Source organism: Ranitomeya variabilis, chromosome 3 (genome assembly GCF_051348905.1).
Source record: "Ranitomeya variabilis isolate aRanVar5 chromosome 3, aRanVar5.hap1, whole genome shotgun sequence".
NCBI lineage: Eukaryota > Metazoa > Chordata > Amphibia > Anura > Dendrobatidae > Ranitomeya > Ranitomeya variabilis.
Genome location: NC_135234.1, coordinates 70,458,080 through 70,476,369, shown reverse-complemented (window position 1 = coordinate 70,476,369; position 18,290 = coordinate 70,458,080). Strand labels below are relative to the sequence as shown.

Genomic DNA, 18,290 nt, shown 5'->3' with positions numbered 1-18,290 from the left:
TCACTGGTATCCATTTAGGAGTTGCATGTACCTGTGGGGGAAGTACATACTGTAGTAGTGGCAGATCTGGGTGCCGATCCAGAGCTGCATGTCCAAGAGCGTTTGGTTGGTTGTGGTGCAGGTGCCGGGAAGCCTTTCTGCAGTGCCTGTCACTATACAGTGATGTCCCCCCTGGGGCAATGTAAAAAAAAAAATCATAAAAAAAAAATTGTTCCAATAAATACATTTCTTTAAATTAAAAAAAATAAAAGTACACATATGTCCCACTAGTTAACCCCTTCATTGAACACCGTAAAAAAAAAAAAAAACAAGGCAAAAAACAACGCTTTATTATCATACCGCCAAACAAAAAGTGGAATAACACGTGATCAAAAAGACGGATATAAATAACCATGGTACCGCAAAAAAACAAGCCGCCATACAGCATCGTCAGTGGAAAAATAAAAAAGTTATAGTCCTCAGAATAAAGCGATGCAAAAAGAATAATTTTTTATATAAAATAGTTTTCATCATATAAAAGCGCCAAAACATAAAAAAAGATATAAATGAGGTATCTCTGTAATCGTACTGGCCCGAAGAATAAAACTGCTTTATCCATTTTACCAAACGTGTAATGGTATAAACGCCTCTTCCCCCCCCCCCCTTCCCCCAAAGAAATTCATGTATAGCTGGTTTTTGGTCATTCTGCCTCATAAAAATCGGAATAAAAAGAGCTTAAAAAATGTCACGTGCCCGAAAATGGTACCAATAAAAATGTCAACTCGTCCCGCAAAAAACAAGACCTCACATGACTCTGCGGACCAAAATATGGAAGAATTATAGCTCTCAAAATGTGGAGACGCAAAAACTATTTTTTGCAATAAAAAGCGTCTTTTAGTGTGTGACTGCTGCCAATCATAAAAATCCGCTAAAAAACCCGCTATAAAAGTAAATCAAACCCCCTTCATCACCCCCTTAGTTAGGGAAAAATAATAAAATTTTAAAAAAATGTATTTGTTTCCATTTTCCCATTATTGTTAGGGTTGGGGCTAAAGTTAGGGTTAGGGTTAGGGTTGGGGCTAAAGTTAGGGTTGGGGCTAAAGTTAGGGTTAGGGTTGGGGCTAAAGTTAGGGTTGGGGCTAAAGTTAGGGTTAGGGCTTCTTAAAGAAAAAGTCTGTGAGAGCCAAGTCAAGCCTTATGCACTAAAACTGCAAAGAAGCAAAGAAATCATTACATAACCTCAAAATGCGCCTTCCACTCCAGCACATCTCTTTCCGAATGTAAGCGATGACTTAATGACTTCCAGTGACCGCTAAAGCTGTCATCGAAGCATCAGAACTGGAGCAGAGAGTGGATTACAGAAGTATGTATGTTTTCTCTTTTTTTTTTCTTTATAAGCGAGGCTTCCCAAAGTTAAAGGTGATTTTCTGCTCTTCTTTAAAACCCAAGGGGAGCCAAATACAATCATAACAGTTTTTTTTTATACTTTCTACACTAGTGTAGTCCCATGGAGATGCTGTTCCCAGAAACTATTCCGCTTGTAAATTTCATTAATCATACTGGTTATTTCAGCTGCTTCTTAGTAAAGGAATTTTGGAAGAATAAATTGATGTTACTTGACTGTAGAATTCTGAGCTTTTTGGATTAAGAGCAGAACTCATTTATCTTCAAAGAAAAACTTGTGCATTAAAGAATAATATCTACTGTAGAGTAAATTCGGCCACTCTTCATGCCCACAGAGCTGTATCCCTATGACAGAGTGTATAAAAGTTTCATCCAGAAAAGTTCGACAAGTTTTTTCTCACTTGTTATCTGTGTACAATCCTTTTTTTTTAATAAACTTAGCAGCTATTAATAATTTTCAGGATCATTTGCAGTTTCCTATGTTACAGAATTGCAATGTTTCTGTACAAATCAGATGTTATGCTGTGACTCAGTATTTATTCAGATTTTTTTTTTACAAACCAATAGACTTGGGTGAGTTTCATCCTACTTATGGAAGAAACTAATGCATCATGCAATTTTTTTTTCCGCACACAGATTTGGTCACTGAAAAATATCAGTCGTCTGCACTGCCCCATTGAATAACATAGGTCCGAATGCCATCCATTTTTTTTCACAGGCAGCATTTGTACCGAAAAAAATGGTCGTGTGAACAAGCCTTAAATGGGTTTTCCTACAAACAAAGTTAATTTTAATCAACATCTTAATAAATACATCTTGGAATAATAATAAGTTTCACAATTAAATGTGTTTGAATAAAATTTCCTGCTGTGCCCCGGCTATGTACTGTGTAAGGCTAGTTTCACATTTGCGTCTATGTGCGCAGCGTATCATCTGCAACTGCAAAAATGCATGCAAACGCATAACGCAACATTTTTTATCCACATCAGATTACGCATGACGACAAAAAAACGCAGCATTTGCATGCACTTGTATATGCGCTTGCGCTTTTTATGCGCCTGCGTTTGATATTTCCAGGAGGGAGTGTCTCAATGGGCGTGTCTAAATCAGTTCCTGGACATGCGCAGTCCAAAGTATGTAAGCGTAGACATGCGTATGCATGTGTTCCCATAGACAGTAATGCTTTTTTTTTAACGCACTCATCCGCATGCGCATGCCTGCGCATATTTGACGGAAATTTGCCACCTCAAAAATCCCAACATGATGCGTTAGCTGCTCCCCACCACACACCGTGAAAAAACACATGCGTAAGCGAACACAGGCAAATGCATGCCCCTGCGTCTACAATGTTAAAGATAGGAAATCAAGGCTCATGCGGATGTATGCATCAGAAATGCTGTGGACACAACCGCAGATGTGAAACCAGCCTAAGGCCTCCTTCACACGTCTTGGTGATTCCTGTACAGGAAAAAACAGAACTGTGAGATCTGTTGTCCGTGAGATCAACGTGACCAGGAGACAATTATGGGAGTTGTATTTGGCAGTTTCTGTGTCCATCCTGTGTAAAATAAAAAACGTGGGCTCCCGCATAATTTTCATAACCAGCAGAGGGAAAGCCAGCAGCTGGGGGCTGATATTAATAATTTGAGAGAGAGAGATCCCAGAATGGAAAACGCATGCTTAGTTTAAAAAAAAATGGAATCCGTCGCCGGATTCCGTCATTTGACGGATCCGGCACCATAGGGTTCCATTATAGCAAATGGCGGACGGCGACGGATCCATCTCTGTCCTTTTTTTTGACGGACACAAAAAACTTTATTATGTCTGTTTTCTCCGGCCGCCGGAAATACTATTTTCGATGAATCTAGCAAAAAACGGATGAAACGTGAGACCATCCATCGCAATCCGTCGCTAATATAAGTCTATGAGAAAAAACAGATCCGGCGGCAAATTTTAGCCGGATCCGTTTTTTAAAAAATTTGCCGGATTGTGCCTGACGCCAAAAAACTGATGTGTGAAAGCAGCCTTAGCCTTTCATGGTGAATTCACAGCAGATCCCAGAAAAAAATGACATATGGTCCCACTATAAATTCAAACCAGCAAAGGCTAAACACTACAAATTTATTGGGCATGTCCAATAGCTGCAGAATAGAAGAAACAGATGTTACACATGTCGAGATGCAAACTCAATGCTGTAAAAATCAGCCAAAGCAATCATGTACAGCTGCGTACGCTCATGAGCAAATATAATTACCAAGAACCATCAAACAGGATTGCGGAGAAGACAGCATGCAGCGACCATTTCTTATTATCAGGAGATGGAGAGTCTTCCATTTCTGTAAATGTTCTTTAGGGACATTTTGTGATTTAAATTAGTTGCTACCTTTTAGTCATTTTGGCTGATCATCCATTCTTCGAAAGATTTAACAATGTTTCAGATTTTCTCCATTTTTAAATAACGTGAAATCTCTTGGAGTCGTGGAGTCTTATAAACATATTTCTACTCTTTTCCAAACTGATATATTTAACTTTTTTCATCCTTTTTGACCTGTACACAAAACAAAAAATCCCCCAATTCATCTGAATTACAGCAGTTCTACTTTGAATTATGGCCTTGATTCAGTGGCGTAACTTGAAGCTAAGAGGCCCTAATGCAAAAGCTCCAACTGGGTCCATATTTACTGCAAGTCTTTAATAGTATTGCTCTTTTCATACAGGCAAAAGGGACTTTTTGGGCCCGGGTGCTATTGCAATTCCCTTGCACCTATTGTAGCTAGGCCCCTGCCTCAATTCATTAAGACACTACACATCTACTATATAATTGTCTAAGGGTCACTTCCGTCTTTCTGTCTGCCTGTCTTTTTGTCTGTCTGTCTGTCACTGAAATCCCAAGTCGCTGAAACAGCAAAACAGCCACGCCCACGACCAATCAGCGATGGGCACAGTCTGGCGGCAAAATGGCCGCTCCTTCCTCCCCGCAGTCAGTGCCAGCTCCATAATCCCCTCCAGTCAGCGCTCACACAGGGTTAATGGCAGCGTTAACGGACCGCGGTGTAACGCACTCCGTTAACGCTGCTATTAACCCTGTGTGACCAACTTTTTACTATTGATGCTGCCTTTGCAGCATCAATAGTAAAAAGATCTAATGTTAAAAATAATACAAAAATAAAAAGTGTTATATATTTACTGTCCGTCGGCCCCTCGGATACAGAACAGGCCTTTCCCGCTCCTCACGACGCCCCGGTGACCGCTCCATGCATTGCGGTCTCGCGAGATGATTATGTAGCGGTCTCGCGAGACCACACGTCATCATCTCGCAAGACCGCATGCACTCTTGGGACTGGAGCGTGCGAGTAGCATCGGTAAACGCTTCGCCTGGATCCGGGGGCCAACGGAAGGTGAGTATATAACTATTTTTATTTTAATTCTTTTTTTTAATAGGGATATGATGCCCACATTGCTATATACTACGTGGGCTGTGCAATATACTACGTGGGCTGTGCAATATACTATGTGGGCTGTGCAATATACTGCGTGGCTGTGCAATATACTGCGTGGCTGTGCAATATACTATGTGGCTGTGTAATATACTACGAGGCTGCAATATACTACGTGGCTGTGCTATATACTACGTGGGCTGTGCTATATACTACGTGGGCTGTGCTATATACTACGTGGGCTGTGTTATACACTACGTGGGCTGTTATATACTACGTGGGCTGTGTTATACACTACATGGGCTGTGTTATACACTACGTAGGCTGTACTATATACTGCGTGCGTGGGCTGTTATATACTACGTCAGCTGTGTTATATGCTATGTGGGCTGTTATACACTCCATGGGCTGTGCTATATACTCCGTGGGCTGTGTTATATACTACGTGGCTGTGCTATATACTCTGTGGGCTGTGTTATATACTACGTGGCTGTGCTATATACTCCGTGGGCTGTGCTATATACTCCATGGGCTGTGCTATATAATACGTGGCTGTGCTATATACTACGTGGCTGTGCAATATACTACGTGGCTGTGCTATGTACTACGTGGCTGTTCTATTTACTACGTGGGCTGTTATATACTACGTGGCTGTGCTATATACTACGTGGCCGGCTGCGAACAATCAGCGACAGGCGCAGTCCGGCCGCGAATTGGCGCAGGATTTGAACCACGCTTCGCTAATTGGTCGCGGTTGGCCGAATCCTGTGTATTCAATGTATTATTCTAAAATCTTCATAAATAAACTACATACATATTCTAGAATACCCGATGCGTTAGAATCAGGCTACCATCTAGTGCATAAATAAAATGCAGGAATACAATGCACCAAATTCATTAAGAGGCACACGTCACTGAAAAGGGATATCTAGGCCTGTGGATGAAGTCTGCAGTCACGCTATGTGACTGTAGACTTGTGTATACTCACAAGGTGTACAATGTGCTGTCAGGATTCTCCAGAGCTGGGAGTTGGCAGTTATGTTACCTCAATTATGCGATTTGCATACTTCCAGCCAAATTTCAACTAGACGTGTCTGGCCTCTCTCAATTCACTTGTATTGAGAGAGGCCGCGCACATCTAGTCTACATTTGACCTCATGTATGCATCTCGCATACTTGCAGTCACGCAACCGTCCACCCCCAGAGCTGGAGAACCCTAACAGCACACAGATAGTGTGCCATGAAGATTCACAAGTATTTAACCCAAACCTGGACAACCTCATTAACAAATTTATTGCATCTTATCAAAGTTAAGCATATTTTATGCAAATCTGGTGATTTTTTTAAAAATTAATTTCCATATCACATTTTATGGTAAAAAAAAAAAAAAAATTCTCTCTTGCCACTGAGCCTAACATTAGGCTGATACTCCCTGTTCTGTGCAGACTACTTTTCAGTAAATATCTCATTATCATCACAAGGCAGCATCACAATGTCAGTTATCATGTATATATTGATAACACAGGATCCTTCATTCAGAATAAGTGATGGTCACAGCTCACCTCGCTCTTAGGGCTGCCACTAGGAATTTTGGGGCCCCATACTGGCAACATTTTCGGGGCCCTCTTGAGACTCCGCCCAGGCTCCAGTGTTTACATTCCTGCTCCCGTGTCTCCATTCCTACCCCCTGTGTCTTCATTCCTGCCCCCAGTGTTTCCATTCCTGTCCCCATTGTTTCTATTCCTGCCCAAGTGCCTCTATTCCTGCCCCAGTGTTTCCATTCCTGCATCCTGGGTCTCCATTCCTGCCCCCATGTCTCCATTCCTGCCCCCATGTCTCCATTCCTGCCCCTATGTCTCCATTCCTGCCCCTATGTCTCCATTCCTGCCCCCTATGTCTCCATTCCTGCCCCCTATGTCTCCATTCCTGCCCCCTATGTCTCCATTCCTGCCCCCTATGTCTCCATTCCTGCCCCCTGTGTCTCCATTCCTGCCCCCTGTGTCTCCATTCCTGCCCCAGTATTTCCATTCCTGTCCCCAGTATTTACAGTCCTGCCCCCAGTGTTTACATTCCTGCCCCAATGTCTCCATTCCTGCCCCAATGTCTCCATTCCTGCCCCATTGTTTCTATTCCTGCCCCAGTGCCTCCACTCCTGCCCCAGTGTTTACATTCCTGCCCCCATGTCTCCATTCCTGCCCCCCGTGTCTCCATTCCTGCCCCAGTGTTTACATTCCTGCCCCCAGTGTTTACATTCCTGCCCCTAGTGTTTACATTCCTGCCCCCAGTGTCTCCATTCCTGCATCCTGGGTCTCCATTGCTGCCCCAGGCCGCTTTCAATAAATTTTCACAGTGATCTGCTGTGAAGACACTGTGCATGAACTGTGGTGACCTAATCACTGGCAGTTTCCCACGGTCCAGAGGTCAATGCAGTTCAGCATGGCTGGGAGCGCAGCCTCAGTGACGTCACTGAAGCTCCACTCTCAGCAGCTCATTCACCAGTGGTTTTCAGCAGAGACGGTCGCATCTTGGCACCATCCTGATTGAAAACTAATTATCCCCAGACATGGATTACAGCATGGGACAGAACGACCGACAGGTATGGTATATTGTTGTTTTTTTATTTTACTTTTATTACAGGTGATCGAGGGCTTCGATGGAGTTAGGTGAGGTCGTAAGTATGGTTTAATTAAGAATATTAAAAGAGCGTTTGTGTTTCTTTCAATTAAAGGATTTTTTTCTGGGTGTCGGTGTTTTCTTACAATGTGACTATGGGGTTAGTAATGGGGGCGTCTTATTGACGCCTCTCCATTACTAACCTTGGGGCTTGACGGTGACATCAACCCCCCCAAACTATTACCCCACTTGCCACCGCTACAGGGCAAGTAGGAAGAGCGAGGCTAAATGCCAGAATTGGCGCATCTTATAGATGCACCTTTTCTGGGACGCCTGAGAGCTGATGTTTTTAGCCAGGGGGGCCTGTATCAATGGCCCCTTCCTAGGCTGTTGATATCAGCCTGCAGCTGTCTGCATAGCCTTTGCTGGTTATTAATTATGGGGGAACTCCACATCATTTTTTGGGGGTTCCCCATTTTAATAGCCAGTAAAGGCTAAGTATACAGCTGTGAGCTGATATTATTAGGCTGGAAAGCTCCATGGGTATTACCCCCTTCCCAGGCTATAAACATCTGCCCCCAGTCATCTGCTTTCCCTCTGCTGGTTGCGAAAATTACGTGGGAGCCCACGCCATTTTTTTCCTAAAAATAATCTTTTATTAATTAAATACATGTACAGTAAGCTGCACACACACTGTACTAATTGTATTTGTCACTGACATCTATATATCTACCTATTCTACAGTATATGTATTTACTGTATGTAATCCATCTCTTCTATCTTGTCGACTCCTGCAGTGATTTCACTGAACACGGCAGATGATTTACCGGCTTTTTTTCTATCTATCTCTCTATGCAATATAAATACACACACACACATATATATATATATATATATATATATATATATATATATATATATGTGTGTGTGTGTGTGTCACTGACATATATACTGTATATACATCTATTCTATGTGTATATATCTATTCTATCTATTCTATTCTACCTTGTCATTCTGTGGCTATACTGTATGCGGCAGATGATTTGATGATTTGCCGGCTTTTCTATCTGTCTGGTTGTCTGTCTATTTATCTAATATATACAGTGGGGGAAAAAGTATTTAGTCAGCGACCAATTGTGCAAGTTCTCCCACTTAAAAAGATGAGAGAGGCCTGTAATTGACATCATAGTTAGACGTCGACAACTATGAGAGTCAAAATGAGAAACAAATCCAGAAAATCACCTTGCCTGATTTGGCAAGATTTATTTTACAAATTATGGTGTAAAATAATTATTTAGTCATTAAAGGGAATCTGTCACCCCCAAAATCGCAGGTGAGGTAAGCCCACCGGCATCAGGGGCTTATCTACAGCATTCTGTTCTGAAAGATGAGAAAAAGACATTAGATTATACTCACCCAGGGGCGTTCCCGCTGCTGGTCCGGGTCCGGCGCCTCCCATCTTCATCAGATGACGTCCTCTTCTGGTCTTCACACTGCGGCTCCAGCACAGGCGTACTTTGTCCTGTTGAGGGCAGAGCAAAGTACTGCAGTGCGCAGGCGTGGGCCTCTCTGACCTTTCCCGGCGCCTGCGCACTGCAGTAATTTGCTCTGCCCTCAACAGGACAAAGTACGCCTGTGCTGGAGCCGCAGCGTGAAGACCAGAAGAGGACATCATCTGCTGCATTTTCCACCCTTGGCTTATACTCGAGTCAATAAGTTTTCCCAGTTTTTTGTTGCAAAATTAGGAGGGTCGGCTTATACTTGAGTATATACGGTATATACAAATATTTATATAAATATTTTATATTTATCAAAGTGTTTTTGCGAGATTTCGATTTTCACACCAGTCCCTGCCAGATCTGTGAAAGTGGATGATACATGGGCAGGATGGGTCACGGCGATGCCCATCTGACACATTCTTAAAAATTTGCACCACTTTAGTCTGACTGGTGTCACATTTCTGTCAAGGCGCACGTCCCTGTAAGATGCACCTAATTAATTAAATGCCGTGTCTCTCCAAATGAACTAGATGCATATTATGGCACCACGCCTTTTAATTAAAATTTAAATCATTATGGGGCAAATGTGCAGCTCGGCAACTCAGCACATCCAGCCGCCCGACATCGCGAATAGCTGATTGGTGGGGCGTGCTGGGTGTCTATTCCTCACCAATCAGATATTGATGACCTAGCTTAAGGATAGGACATCAGTATAAAAGTCCTGGACAACACATTTAAGTGATTATATAAAAAACTATACTGATGAAGACCGGATTTAATTTAGAACAATCCTTGCTTTATGTACAGTGTTTTGTGACTGAAGATTGTACATTGACAAATTTATGATTGTTATGTTTTTTGTCACGCTCATATCTGCTAACTTCTTGTATTTTAGGTTATGGCGCTTCCACTCAATCCCGTAAAAAGACTCCCGTTGTTATCAGTTATACTTCTTAGTCTGCTGCGTTATGGCAATGGAGGTGGCTACTATGGAATGAAACCATTACCGCCACAGATTCCTCAATACCAGCCCATGGGGCAGCAAATGCATCACATGCCGATGGGAAAAGATGGCACACCAATGGGACATATTGGAAAGGAGAAGGCACACATGCCGCATTATGGAAAGGACATGCCTCAAATGCCAATGTTTGGCAAAGATATGATGCAAAGAAAAGATGGAAAAGGTAGATATATTCTGCAAGTTAAAGGGCTCCTATCACCATAAATACGTAATTTTATAACTGGCGTAAATGCAGCTGTTCTCCTGAATCTGGTGTTGCTGTTTTTTACAAGTGCCTCTTCATTCCTGAGATGGGCCCCCTCTTCCCTTTATATAAATCTAGCATTTTTGAGCCAACTGGGTGTGGTTCTCAAGAAAATTATCATGGAAAAGAGTTGGTGGCCATGCCCATTTGGCTTAAAAAATTACTAGATTTAGAATTATATATAGGAAAGAGACAGCCATATTTTTGGAATAGAGAAGAGCAGGAATTAAAGAAAAATGCCACATTCAGAAGAACAGCAGCATTTACACCAGATAAAAAAAATTACATATTTATGTCAGGTGACAGGTCCTTGTTTGTCATTTTCCTCTATAGATTTTAATGAGGACCTGACTTATTTGTATACATATTTGTTGTATGACTCATGGACTTTTGTGGACAAACCTCTGCATTGTTACAAACAGTAGATCACAATTGTTTTTTGTGACCAGTTTAGAGGATTACCTTTCTCCTGAGCTGCACATGCACTTCAGACACCCCAAAACACCGCAAAATCATAGAACTGAGCCAGAACATAAGTTGGTATACGTTCAAAGTTTAATACTTACACGTTGTGGCCATTTCACAGACAAAACCCAAGAAAAAAAACAGAATGAGCATATACCCAGTAGTAAGTAAATAAGTAAATTGTAATAGGACATGTAAATAGCAGGTATTAAATTAAACCTATTTTGATAAAAGCTTAAAAGCCATCCTACCACGTCAAGGTGTACCCAGTTGGGACAGTCCTATTTTCTAGCATTAAAACCTTAGCTTGTGTCAGGTGGCCTCAATGTAGATAAGGGCAGAGCTGGACACAGGATTGACTGTTCAGACCCTTACACATGGGAAGCTATATAGATGAAACGTCTAGTTAGAAAAGGGGGAGCCTGTTTAAACAAAGTACAAGAAAATACAGCAAAACCAAATAAATGAGCCGGAGCATAAGTTGCTATACGCGCAATGCATGTGAGCATGCTCATATTGTGGCCATTTTACAGACAAAATCCAATAAGAAAACAAAATGAGCATATACCCTGTAGTAAGTAAACTGTAATGATACATGTAATAACATAGGGTACTTAGTTAACCCTATTTTCATTATAAAAAAAACCTAGCAGTCATCCCATGCAACAAGGTGCACCCAACTGGGACGGTCATATCTTCTAGTATTAAAACCTCACCTTGTGTCAAGTGACCTCAATGTAGATAAGGGCAGATCAAGACACGGGCCCGACTGTTCAGACACTCCAAAATGCTGTCCATATCACGCAAGCGGTCGCAATCAGTTTTACTGGTTCTGTATATAAATCAGCCAAAGTAAAACACAAATGATACAATATAAAATCTTCAACCAGTTGGCCAATAACTGTACATACAGATCCAAACTCACCAGAGCTGATCCAAGTGCACAGCCCCAAACCAAACAATTGCTTTACTTACTGCAATTTCCAAGGGGTACAGAGGGCACCTTCACCCTATGGACTCTGTGCAAAATTTTTGGGCAATCCAGAATTTTTCATATTTCTGCATAAATTTGACTGAAAACTACACCAAAGTCCTAAAAGTAGATACAGATAGATAAAAGCAGATAAACAGAACCAAGTAAAAGAAATTGGTAAAAAAAAATATATAACACTTGGATTATTTTTTCATAATCTTTATTCTTTTTTTTTTTTCATAATAAAAAAATCACAAATACCACGTGTGTGTGAGTGGCAAAAAAATGTGAACCTTTAGGATTAGTAGATAATTTCAAATGTATCTGGTGTCTTCAATAATCTTCAATGTTTTATTTAAGCCCTTCACTGCCGTTGATGTATATTTACACCAAAAGTCGCATCCCTACCTTTGATGTGGGCTTGCATGCTGAGCCCACATCTTTCGCTGCACATGATAAGTGATTTAATTAGTCATGTGCATTTAACAGCGGTGCTCCACCTGCAGCTATTAACCAGTTAAATCTCGCTGTCAGTCATTGACAGTGGGATTTAACATGCACCAGTCAGAATCATGTCATTCATCCCACCCATCGGAGCCCACAGGACCACGGAGCACCAATGGGTTGTCATGACAGCCGGATGTCTGATGATGACCCCAGTACCTGTTATTACGTTAGTCCTATGAGCGCTGGGCTCATAGCCGGTGTTCAAAGTAGATCATGATTTCTGCTTCACATAGCAGTGCTGAAGCACAATGTATAGCACAGGCAATCAGATGATTGCAGTTTCAAGTCTCCTAAGGGGACTATTAAATCAAGTGAAAAGTAAAAAAAAAAAGTTTTAAAAATATGGAAAAAAAAACCCCACAAAAGTTCAAAACAACCCCCATTAGAAATAAAAAAATCTAAAAATACACATATTTGGTATCGCTGCATTCGTAAAAATTAGATCTATCAAAATATAAAATAAATTAATTCAGTCAGTAAACGGCATAATGAGAAATAAAATCAAAATGACAGAATTATGTTTTTCTTACCTCTGCAATATTGCAATAAAATGCAATAAGAGGCAATCAAAACATGATGTCTACCCCGAAATGCTATCAATAAAAATGGCATCTCCAGGCACAAATAATAAGCCATCACACAGCTCCATATCCCGGAAAATGAAACCACTACTGTCTCGGGAAAATGGCAAATTTCAGATTTTTTTTTACAACTTAAATAAGTAAAATCTATACATGATTGGTATCTGTATACTCATATTTACCTGGAGAATCCTAAGGCTGCCATCACACTAGCAGTATTTGGTCAGTATTTTACATCAGTATGTGTAAGCCAAAACCAGGAGTGAAACAATTAGAGGAAAAGTATAATAGAAACATATGCTCCACTTCTGCATTTATCACCCACTCCTGGTTTTGGCTTACAAATACTGATGTAAAATACTGACCAAATACTGCTAGTGTGATGGCAGCCTTATAGTAAACATGGTAAATATAAAATAAATAAAAAGTTGTGGAATTGCACTTTTTTGCAGTTTCAACATACTTAGAATATTTTTCCCACTTTCCAGTGCATAACATGATAAAATAAACGGTGTCATTCAAAAGTACAACTTGTCCTGCCAAAAACATGTACTCATATGGCTATGAGGACAGAAAAATAAAAAAGTTATGGCTATTGGAACTAGAGGATTAAAAAATGAAAACGCAAAAACGGGAAATAGCAAAGTCATGAAGGGGTTAAAAAGCAGGAATTTATCAATGTCAGACTTTCACAACAGATGTTTACACCATGGTATACTTACACAAACAGAGGAGATTTCTGAAGAAGAAGAGTTGTTGATGCTTAAAGGTCCACAGAGTTTAAAAATGGTCTTGAAGTTCCTTGACAATCCACAGTCAGACAGATTGTGCACAAATGAAGAAAATTCAAGACTATTATTATCTTCCCTAAGAGTGGTTGACCAACAAAGATCTCTCCAAGAGAAAGGCATACATTAGTCTTCAATATCACAAAGGAAACCAAGGCAGCCTCTAAACAACTAAAGGCCTCTCTCACATTAGCTAATGTTAATGTTCATGAGTTCATCCTCCGGAAGACATTGAACATGGTAGGTGTGCATGGTAGGACTGGAAAGAGAATGCCACAGCATAAAAAAGAACATTGCTGCTCATCTGCAGTCTGCTGCGTGGAACACACAGCGATGATAGTATCATGGTTTGGGCCTGGCTTTGCTACAACTAAGCCAGGACGGCTTGCCATCATTCATGGAACAATGAATTCTGAATTTTAACAGCAATCTGTAAGGGAAAATATCAGGACATTTGCCCATGAGCTGAATCTCAAGAGAACGTGGCTCATGCAGCAAGACAATGACCAAAAGCACAGAACTCATAATACAAAATCATTTTTAGAGAAGAGTAAATTTAAAGTTTTGGAATGGTCAAGTCCCTGACCTTAATCCTACAGAAATGTTGTGGAAGGACCTGAAAAGAACTGTTTATAGAGAAATGCACCAACAAGTTGAAGGAGTAATGGTCAAGAATTTCTCCAAGCCGATGTGCAGGACTAATCAACAATTACTGGAAACATTTAGATGCAGTTATAGCTGCACAAAGGAATAAGTCTCCAAAATAAAACATGGCAAAGGCCAATATTTTTGACTCATTTGTTTGACTTGATTCACTTTATCTACTTTTAGGACTTGTGTGAAAATCTGATGTAGATTTAAATCAAATTTAGGCAGAAATATGGAAAATTCGGAAGAGTTCAGAAACTTTAACGCGCCACTGTATATCTAATCTATATATAACATCATGATAAAAATATGAAATAAAGAAACTAGGAATAGCTTAGCACAGAAAAATAATAATGTAAAAAAATTTTTCATTTACTCCCCAAAAATTTTAATGGGCAATTTTAAGATCATCTGCATGTTCATTCAGCAACAAGATCGGAAAATGGACTTTTTGGTCTTTCTAGTTTTGGTACTTGGCTAGTGTTTCTTAATTACACACGATATACCAAAGCGACTAGATCTCATCACAGGAGTAAAGAAGAATTTGCAAAACAACAGTTTTTTCTTTTTTATTAACTGTTTTTGTTTGGTGTGTTTTTTGTTTATATTTCTAACAACAAAAAAGCGAGGTAGGTGGGTGAAACCTGCCATTGATTTGAAAATGTTTGTATGATTTTCCTACTGGTTATTATTCGGTTTTGTTTAGGTTTTTTTTCAAATCAGACAGCACTGGCATAGGTAAAAATTCATCCTAAATATTTATGCTTTTTTTGTTTTGCGAGTGATTGGTCATTGGTGGCGATATTCAAATATGTTAAATTAATGTCAATTACAATGATTAAACTTATTGTTGTATATGGCATTGTTACCACAGAGGAAATATAACTTTATTCTTTTTTTTTTTAACCAGAACTTCCATTATCTGCGCGAAGAGGTGATCAAGGCCCAGTCGGTGAACCAGGGCCAAGAGGGCCACCTGGGCCTCCTGGACCACCAGGACAAGGAATGCCAGGACCTAAAGGAAACCATGGAGCCGCTGGCCCACAAGGATATCCCGGAATTGGCAAGCCAGGAATGCCAGGCATGCCAGGAAAACCAGGAGGTATTGGAATATCAGGTCCAAAAGGAGATCTGGGTCCAAAAGGAGAATCTGGACAAACTGGACAGCCAGGGCCCCAGGGGGCACCTGGACTTGCTGGACTAGCTGGTATTGGAAAACCAGGTGAACCAGGTTTACCAGGACTTTTAGGACCTAAAGGTGAACCAGGATTTAAAGGACCACCTGGATATCCTGGTATTGCAGGCCCAAAAGGAGATAAAGGAATTGGCGTACCAGGATTACCTGGACTTAAAGGTCCTTCAGGATTACAAGGGCCACCAGGCCAACCTGGCTTACCAGGTATTGGTAAACCTGGCATGAATGGCTTCCCAGGACCAAAAGGGCACCATGGTAACCCTGGGTTACAAGGGCAACCAGGACTAGAAGGACCTGTTGGACCACCTGGGCTTCAAGGTCCACCAGGAGTTCCAGGTGTCGGAAAACCAGGTCAAGATGGTCTTCCTGGTGAAATTGGAATACCTGGTGGCAAAGGTGATCAAGGACTTCCTGGTTTACCTGGAGCTCCAGGTCTTCCTGGAATTGGCAAACCAGGTTTTCCTGGACTTAAAGGTGAGCGTGGTTTTGGTGGTCCACCAGGCCCCATTGGCCCAAAAGGTGAGAAAGGTCATGTAGGTGAACCAGGTATTGGAGGCCAACCAGGTGAGCCAGGTCCAATCGGTTTACCAGGACCTGTGGGACCTCCAGGTGTTGGTGGATTTCCAGGGCCCAAAGGAGATCGTGGCATTGGAGGCCCTGAAGGAACAACAGGACCAAAAGGTGAACCAGGAAGTCAAGGACTTCCAGGCAAACAAGGATTTCCAGGTGAAGTGGGTCCTCAGGGTCTGAGAGGTTTGCCAGGACCATTAGGTCCTAAAGGAGAATCTGGACACAAAGGTTTAATTGGACCACCCGGTGCACCTGGATTGCCTGGACCTAAAGGAGAATCTGGAATTCCCGGTGAATTAGGTTTGCAAGGACCAACTGGAATACCTGGTCTTGCAGGGCCAAATGGTCCTATTGGTCCTCCTGGACTACCAGGACCAAAGGGAGAGCAAGGTTTACAGGGGGCACCTGGTGTACCAGGTGTTGGCAAAGCTGGCTTGCCAGGCCAACAGGGTCCAATAGGGCCACCTGGAGCTTTAGGACCCCCTGGACAACGTGGCTTACCTGGTCCTCCTGGTCCACCAGGTGAGCCTGGACTTCCAGCAGAAATCCAACCTACACCACCAGGAATGGGTCAATATTTGCCAAATATAGGACCTGCAATTGATGGAGTAAAAACCCCACATGGTTACCAAGGAAAGAAAGGGGGCACAGTCCCAGTTCATGAGATGCCAGCCTTTACAGCAGAACTAACGACTGCCTTCCCACCGGTAGGAGAACCCATAAAGTTTGAAAGATTATTGTACAATGGCAGACAAGGCTACAATCCACTCACAGGCATGTTCACTTGTGAAATCCCTGGAATCTACTACTTTTCCTACCATATCCATTGTAAAGGTGCAAATGTTTGGGTGGCGTTATACAAGAATGCCGAACCATTGATGTACACATATGATGAGTATAAAAAAGGCTATCTGGACCAAGCTTCAGGAAGTGCAGTGGTCCCACTGATGCACGGAGACAGAGTATATATTCAAATGCCGTCAGATCAAGCGTCTGGACTCTACGCCGGACAATATGTCCACTCATCATTCTCTGGATATTTATTGTATCCAATGTGAACAAAAATTAGTAGAGACTCTTAAATTAAATTTGCTTTTACTTTTTTTATATTGGTAATAACTGCCTTAAAACACTGCTACCAGTGGCAAAATTTTGCTAAACGGTATATTTCTGGCCTGAAGGCATCACCTTATGCTGACTGGTTGGACCATCCTTTACCACAGCTAAATCTTCTATTGTACTATGCAAATTATATAAAAACAGAGCTGAAGACTTTATTTTCATTGAATTAAGGTCTGGTGCTACCCTCTATGGAAATAGTGTTTTGGCACATATTGCACATACAGATCAAAAAGTTGTTTTTTTTTAACTCTGGCAACATTCTTTCAACTACATTATTATTTGAAATTAATATATTTTATTGCATAGTTTACAGATAGATTTCTGAAAAGTAAAAAGTTTTACTAGAAGAAAAAAATCAACAAAAAGCAAGGCTATTGTTACAAGATAAGAAATCTGTGTTAATTCATCAGTAACGCTCATATCTGTCCGCCATGTTTTAGTAAATGATAGAGACATTTTTGCCATGTGTAAAGCAATATCAAGGGTTTCTTTTAACAAATAGTGCTGCTCTTCCCCAACTGGAGCTGCAATACCAGACACAACCTATGGTGAGGCGTGGCACAGTTTCTGGGGAAAAAAACCCAGATCCTTTTTCTAAACAGTAAACATGGATGATTGGGAAAGCAGTTTGGTTATTCAAAGCAAATTATCTTTGACTTTTCCAATGAATTGTCTGAATACATCCTGTAAATGAGGTGCTGATTAATTTTTCATGGCGATCACAAAGCTCCAGATCATACATTTCCTGTATTTCCTATAACCAGAAATTCTTAGAGTATTTTTTGTACTGTTTTTATGCCAAAGCACAAAGTAAATTTGAAAGGTGCCGATATATTTTCTATACCGAGGCACAAATTTGAATTTCTTAACTCCAGTGGTGCCTAACCCTACTACACGATATTTTCTGCTTTAGTACGACTGTGGGTCCTGAAGTGTATCATTGCATAGAATTTACCTTTTTATGTGCAGATTTAGTATTACTTTTACTTGAGGATTTTTTTTAAAGGAACGCTAAACCTAGAAATGTAAACTACAAATATACCGTATTTTCTGGTGTATAAGACGACTGGGCGTATAAGACGACCCCCAACTTTTCCATATAAAATATGGAATTTGGGATATACCCGCCGTATAAGACGGGGGTCATCTTATACGCCCAGTCATCTTATAGGGCATGTGGTTCCCAGGGTCTGGAGGAGAGGAGACTCTCCTTCAGGCCCTGGGATCCATATTCATGTAAA

General features: G+C 41.1%; 1 protein-coding gene across 3 annotated transcripts in view; it reads left to right on the top strand.

Annotated features, from left to right (window-relative positions):
- The window catches only part of COL8A1 (collagen type VIII alpha 1 chain), a 149,132-nt gene extending 131,460 nt beyond the window's left edge, over positions 1 to 17,672 (top strand). For all 3 annotated transcript variants that reach the window (XM_077294128.1, XM_077294126.1, XM_077294127.1), the window contains 2 exons: positions 9,828 to 10,119; positions 15,073 to 17,672. In XM_077294128.1, coding sequence (XP_077150243.1) covers positions 9,831 to 10,119; positions 15,073 to 16,985 — 2,202 coding nt within the window. In that variant the 5' untranslated portion in view covers positions 9,828 to 9,830 and the 3' untranslated portion in view covers positions 16,986 to 17,672. The remainder of the gene's footprint in view (positions 1 to 9,827; positions 10,120 to 15,072) is intronic.
- The last annotated feature ends 618 nt before the right edge of the window (positions 17,673 to 18,290 follow it).